This window comes from Drosophila elegans, unplaced genomic scaffold, assembly GCF_018152505.1.
Source record: "Drosophila elegans isolate 14027-0461.03 unplaced genomic scaffold, ASM1815250v1 contig_149, whole genome shotgun sequence".
NCBI lineage: Eukaryota > Metazoa > Arthropoda > Insecta > Diptera > Drosophilidae > Drosophila > Drosophila elegans.
Window position 1 is genome coordinate 7,953,550 of NW_024545513.1, and position 5,184 is coordinate 7,958,733.

Below are 5,184 nucleotides of genomic sequence, written 5' to 3' on the forward strand. Positions count from 1 at the left end.
GGATTGGGATTGGAAAAGGGATTGGGAATGCGAACATCCACAGCCCTTGGCAACGCATTTTGGCCATATATGTTAACACATAATGCTTAAGGATCTGATAGGTAAAACACGAAGGGGTAGCGGTGTTAAAAAAAAAAAGGGGCACCTAACGGTACGCAACACGTATCTGTATCTCGACTAGGCCATTAGTGCCCGCGGCGGCATATTCGTATACGCATTCCACAGCAAACTCTTTGGCATTTCGGGGCCTGATGAAATAAGCGCGTTGAACGAAGTGAAAAAAAAAAACAATAACAAACTACACAGGCAGGCGGCCATAAATAAACGCTTTGATCGGATTTTGGCAAATACTGCGCTCTGCTTTTTTAATTTGTATGCATAAATAATAATTATGATAGTTTCTCGGAAGCAATGTGGCAAGGGTTGCAATATACGGATCATCATCGATCCATTGGACGGGATTGGGATTGGATGGGATTGGATTGGGTCTGCTCTAGGGTTCTGGGAATGCAAGTGGACGTCATCGCTGACTAAGCATTGCTCCTGCTCTTGCTCCTGCTCCAAATCCCATTCAAATTGGCATCTGGAAAACAAAGATAACACAAACACAAAAAAAAAACCGTTCAAAAGATACAAATGTATCTCAAAGTCCAGCTGCTCAACTGGAAGCCGCCTTATTGAATCTAATCATCTAAAAATGATATGAAATTATGTTATAAATATTTTATGGCCCACGCAGCAGCAATACCAACAACAACAATAACAATAACAACAATGGTTGGGGCCAATCAAGCGACAATAACAAAAACAACAGCAACAACAGCAGCAGCAACCACATAAATATCACGTATTTTAACGCTGTTTTCGGATCGACACCGAATCGTCGTTTTCTCATTCTTCTTTTTTTTTCTTTAAGTTGTTTTTTATAATCCGTTTGTGGCGGCTTTTGCTGTTAATCATTTTGTGGTCTCTGTCGTTGTTGTTGGCGGTATCGTCGAGTTAATCTTGTTAAAACAAACCGTTTCAATAAATACAGCGATAATGCAATTTTAATACCATTAAGATGAGCACCAATTATGGCCAGCACCAGAGAATCAACTATGTCCAGCTCCCCTCATCCCCCATGATCCCCCATGATATCCAATGATCCACAATGATCCCCATGCTCCCCATCCTTTGGGCCCGTTTGCATTTCATCTTTGGCCGCAGAATCATTTGCGAATCCTTTAAGCAGCAGCGACGGCAAAAGTTTTACATCCCAACCCACATGATTATCGGTGGGCGATACTCTAACTTTTGAAGAGAGTCCCACCCCTTGAGAGCCTCGTTTTGCGACAGAACAAATTAAATGGTAATTAGGGAGTTCCTTCCAAAGTAGTCAAAACTTTAAATCTTAAAGCTAATTCATTTTGGGCTTATTATTAATATATATTTCTGTACAATTTTCTTTTATTTCATAATATTATAATAATAATAATATTAATTACTAAAAAATAGAATAATGTCTTTTTCATTTTAAGAAATTAAAGACAAGATTTCTAAAAATATAATCTCTTTGTAATTGAAAGAGACATTTTTTAAATTTCAGTTTGGATGCAATTTATGTAAGCTTAAATATACTGCAAATTAAAAGCCTGCTTTTGTACTAAAAATATTATTATTAAGCATGCAGCGTAGTGATATTTAATTAAATAAATTTTCTTAAAACTTTACCGATGTTGAGATTTAATTATCAATTTTTAAACAGGAACTTATTACTTGTTATATTATATATAGTATATAATGATCAATTTAAATATATTTAGCTTTGATTTACTATTCCATTTTTGTATCAGTGTAGGTAATACTAATAGATAGAATAAAAGTTGTATTATTTGAAACCATTTTAAGCTTAAATATTATGCAGTTAAAGCAAAGATTTAAATAGTTTAATTTTAAATAATGCAATATAAAATAATTTGATATAAAATTTAGTTTTATTTGGAAATATTTAATGGAGTCAATGGCCAGAAAATTAAGTTTTCTTATTCATTTTTGTATTTATGTACTTTATGTAATACTGACATTCCGTTAGTTCGAATTTTAATTTAAACGTTAAGTGATTGCTTTAAGACCTTGTGGCAGGGCATTTGGCAGTCGGCGCGTCAATCGGGGACGCACTTCCTCCTGACTGCCCCCCATCCTGGTCCGATTTCGGGTATCGCCTGGGATCGCAGCCATATCCATCTCTGTGGTGCGCAGGCCGCGCTTAATCCGCTCTGGCCGAGTTTGACAGACTCCGCGAAGGGGACGACTGCGGATTGTTTTTTATTGTTTATTTAACATTTCTGCGCTTTTATTTCGCGCTGTCCGCGCTACCATCACCCCGCACCCCTGCCGCCGCCCTGCCGCCCTGCCGCCCTGCCACCGCCGCACCACCGTTTGTCCATCGAACGGATCGCCGGTCTCGCTTTGTTGTTGCTGTTCCCCTGCATTTTCATTGTTCTTTATGATGCTCATTTAAAATTCAAGCTTTGTTTCATTAAGAAACACGTTCGCAGGCCCCAGTTGCGAGCTCTCCTCCCGCCTCCCGTCTCCCGTCTCCTGCTGCCGCCTGCCCACCTCAATATCACTGCAATGCCGATCGGCAGATCTTGGCCATTCCTGGTCCAGCGCCAATTTCGACATTAACGCCGCCGACGGCGCTACGCAGCTTGTTAACGTTTTTTAATGCCCCGATTCAAAGGTTAACAATCAGACTGCGACTGGGAATGGATATGGGAATGCTTACTGGATGTGACTGTGGATCTGGCTGTGGTTCTGGCTATGGATGTGGCTCTTGCTCTGGCTCTGGCTTTGGCTGTGGCTGTCGGTTGACGGCGGAGGTCATTGATAAGCCGGCGCTCATTAAAGATGCCAAGAATTTTCACAGCTCATCCTGCAATACCCATATCCATACCGATACCCATGCCCTGCGCTAATCCTGCAAGCGTGCTCTCAACTCAACATCCTCACAATATGCAATGCCTACAGCTGTCCAATCCATCAGCTGACAGCTGAAACACTTTGAGGACCTAACGAAAATGATTTGTACAATTTTGTAGTACATAATTGATGTCGATGAGTGGACGAGAGCGATTGGGATCGATGGCGTTTGTTTTCTTATTTTTTTTTTTTGTTTTTTACCAACGCCGGTGGTCAAAGTTCGAGTGGACCAGAGAACAGGTGCTACCTACGATCAACATTGCCAAATCGAAAAAAAACACTCAGTCTAATAGCTCAATTCGCAGTGCCATAAAAGTCGGTGCCAAGTTTGGATCCATCCAATCCATCTTGGACACTTCTCCAGGGCGAGTCGTAAAAATAAAAGTCATTGACTCAATTTTGGAAATGCCTCACACACGACGTCGATCCCTTCGAAAAAAAAACCAAAAAAAAAAAAAAAACAACGAAGGAGGGGGGCGGGGGCAGAAGGGGGCGTGCCAGCAGGCGCTTGTGATTATCCTTTCGCACGTTCGGCGTTGCTTAACAAATCATAAATATGGCCCGGGCTCTGTTATTGATGGTGGTCGCTGCTCGCCGGTCGCACAAAAAAAAAAAAAAAACGGGGAAAAAACCACAAAGAGCAGGCAAAACAAAAAAAGAGAAAAAAAAAGACGAACCAAGTTTCCACCTTTTTTATGGGGGCCCCCAGCTTGAGTCCAAGTCCAAGTCGAAGACCAAGTCGAAGTCCAAGTCCATGTCCCCACCATTGCCCCACCAAAAGCTTCAATCATTTAATAAGCGCTGCCCGCCAGGTTGTTGCTTGTTTGGGCCACGACAAAAGAAGCCTTCCGCCATGTTATTAACTTATTCATAACAATAACGAGAGCAGCACGGATGCCGAACGGGGCTGAGCACCTCCTCCTTCATTCCTTCTCGCCTCATCCTCATCCTCATCCTCATCCTCATCCTCATCCTCATCCTCATCCTCATCCTCATCCTCTTGCAGTTGGGCTATATAGGTTCAGTTACATTCAAGTTCCTGGGAGACTGCAACTTGCTAATTCCTCAAGACATCCCACAGTTATTCCTCGCCAGTCTGCCACAGATCTATCCGTATCATAGATCTGTGTCAAACTTGTGAGTGCATAGCTCCAAGATCTCTCTAAGAATTTCTTTACTAAATCCCCATTTCTAGCAACTTTGAAATGGAACTAGAATGCTCCAAAATGTTTTAAAGAATTGTGTGCTCTGTCTTTTTAGCTAGCAGTATCCAATGACTTTAAGGATCTTCTTATGAAATCCTTTCTAGCAGCTTTGGCAGCATGCCTTCGAGGATGCCTTCCTCTCAGGTCGAGGTAAACTAGCACTGATCCTGAAACTGGGACGTCTTTCGGGCGAGGGCAAAGGAGTGGGAGCGGGCAGAGGTCCTGTTTGGGTCCTGGCCTTGGGCGAATGACTGCCACATGGCGATTCGGCTTGCAGCAATTGACAAAAGGCACGTGCAACCGCAAGATTGCTCTAAAGGGAAGGGAAATGGGTGAGTATTGAGTGAAGGAGGATGAGGAGGAGCAGGAACTTAATGCAACTCACCTTTCCGGACTGCGGAGACAGGGCTAACTTAGACTGACAGAGAAGATGTCCCAGGGAGATGACCTTGTGCTTGATCAGCTTCTCCTCCCGTTGCCGCCTCTGGTGGAGCAGCCACTGAGTCCTGGGATCCTTGAGGAACTCGTCGTCGTAGATCAGGCGGTCCAGCTCGGCAATGCCGCGACACAACCGCCGGTGGTGGCTCAGGCAGCGACTCAAGCCCGCGTTCACCCTGCTGATCACAGTTGAATTTTGCATCCTATCGGGATGGGGAAATATCTGATTCGATGTGTTCACTTAAAATTTCCAGTTGTGCGCCCTATAAGCGAAAATAGTTTATTCTGATGTGGCGTTCTCAGCACGGCTTCCCTGATTTTGGGGATCGATGATGGGGGCCATCATGCATATTTGAGCTGTGAGTGTGCCGCCGAACACTGGCCGGCCAGTTCATCAATCACTCCGACTGTCGATGATGAGTTATGGTCCTCGAGGCACGACAAACTATGTTTCAGAGGGTTGGGAGTACGAACCAAAAAAAAAACAAAAAAACGGGATTAGCAAGTATAATAAAATCTCATTGTCTTAATAATTTAAGTGCTTAAATTTGAAGAGCGGTGAGAGTGGTAAACGGAT

At 43.1% G+C, this 5,184-nt stretch overlaps 1 protein-coding gene across 1 annotated transcript; it reads right to left on the reverse strand.

Moving 5' to 3' along the window:
• Positions 1 to 3,780: 3,780 nt before the first annotated feature.
• LOC108136404 lies at positions 3,781 to 4,942 on the reverse strand. The gene is made up of 2 exons (XM_017257513.2): positions 4,555 to 4,942; positions 3,781 to 4,482 (listed from the first exon to the last, which is right to left on the reverse strand). Exons 1-2 carry the CDS (start codon positions 4,807 to 4,809, stop codon positions 4,270 to 4,272), a joined length of 468 nt encoding a protein of 155 aa, XP_017113002.1. The 5' UTR covers positions 4,810 to 4,942; the 3' UTR covers positions 3,781 to 4,269.
• Positions 4,943 to 5,184: the final 242 nt, after the last annotated feature.

Coding starts and splice junctions, on each gene's coding strand:
- LOC108136404 (XM_017257513.2), bottom strand. CDS start 4,809: ATGCAAAATTCAACTGTGATCAGCAGGGTGAACGCGGGCTTGAGTCGC. Junction 4,483..4,554: donor TGTCTCCGCAGTCCGGAAAG/GTGAGTTGCATT, acceptor CCTTCCCTTTAG/AGCAATCTTGCGGTTGCACG.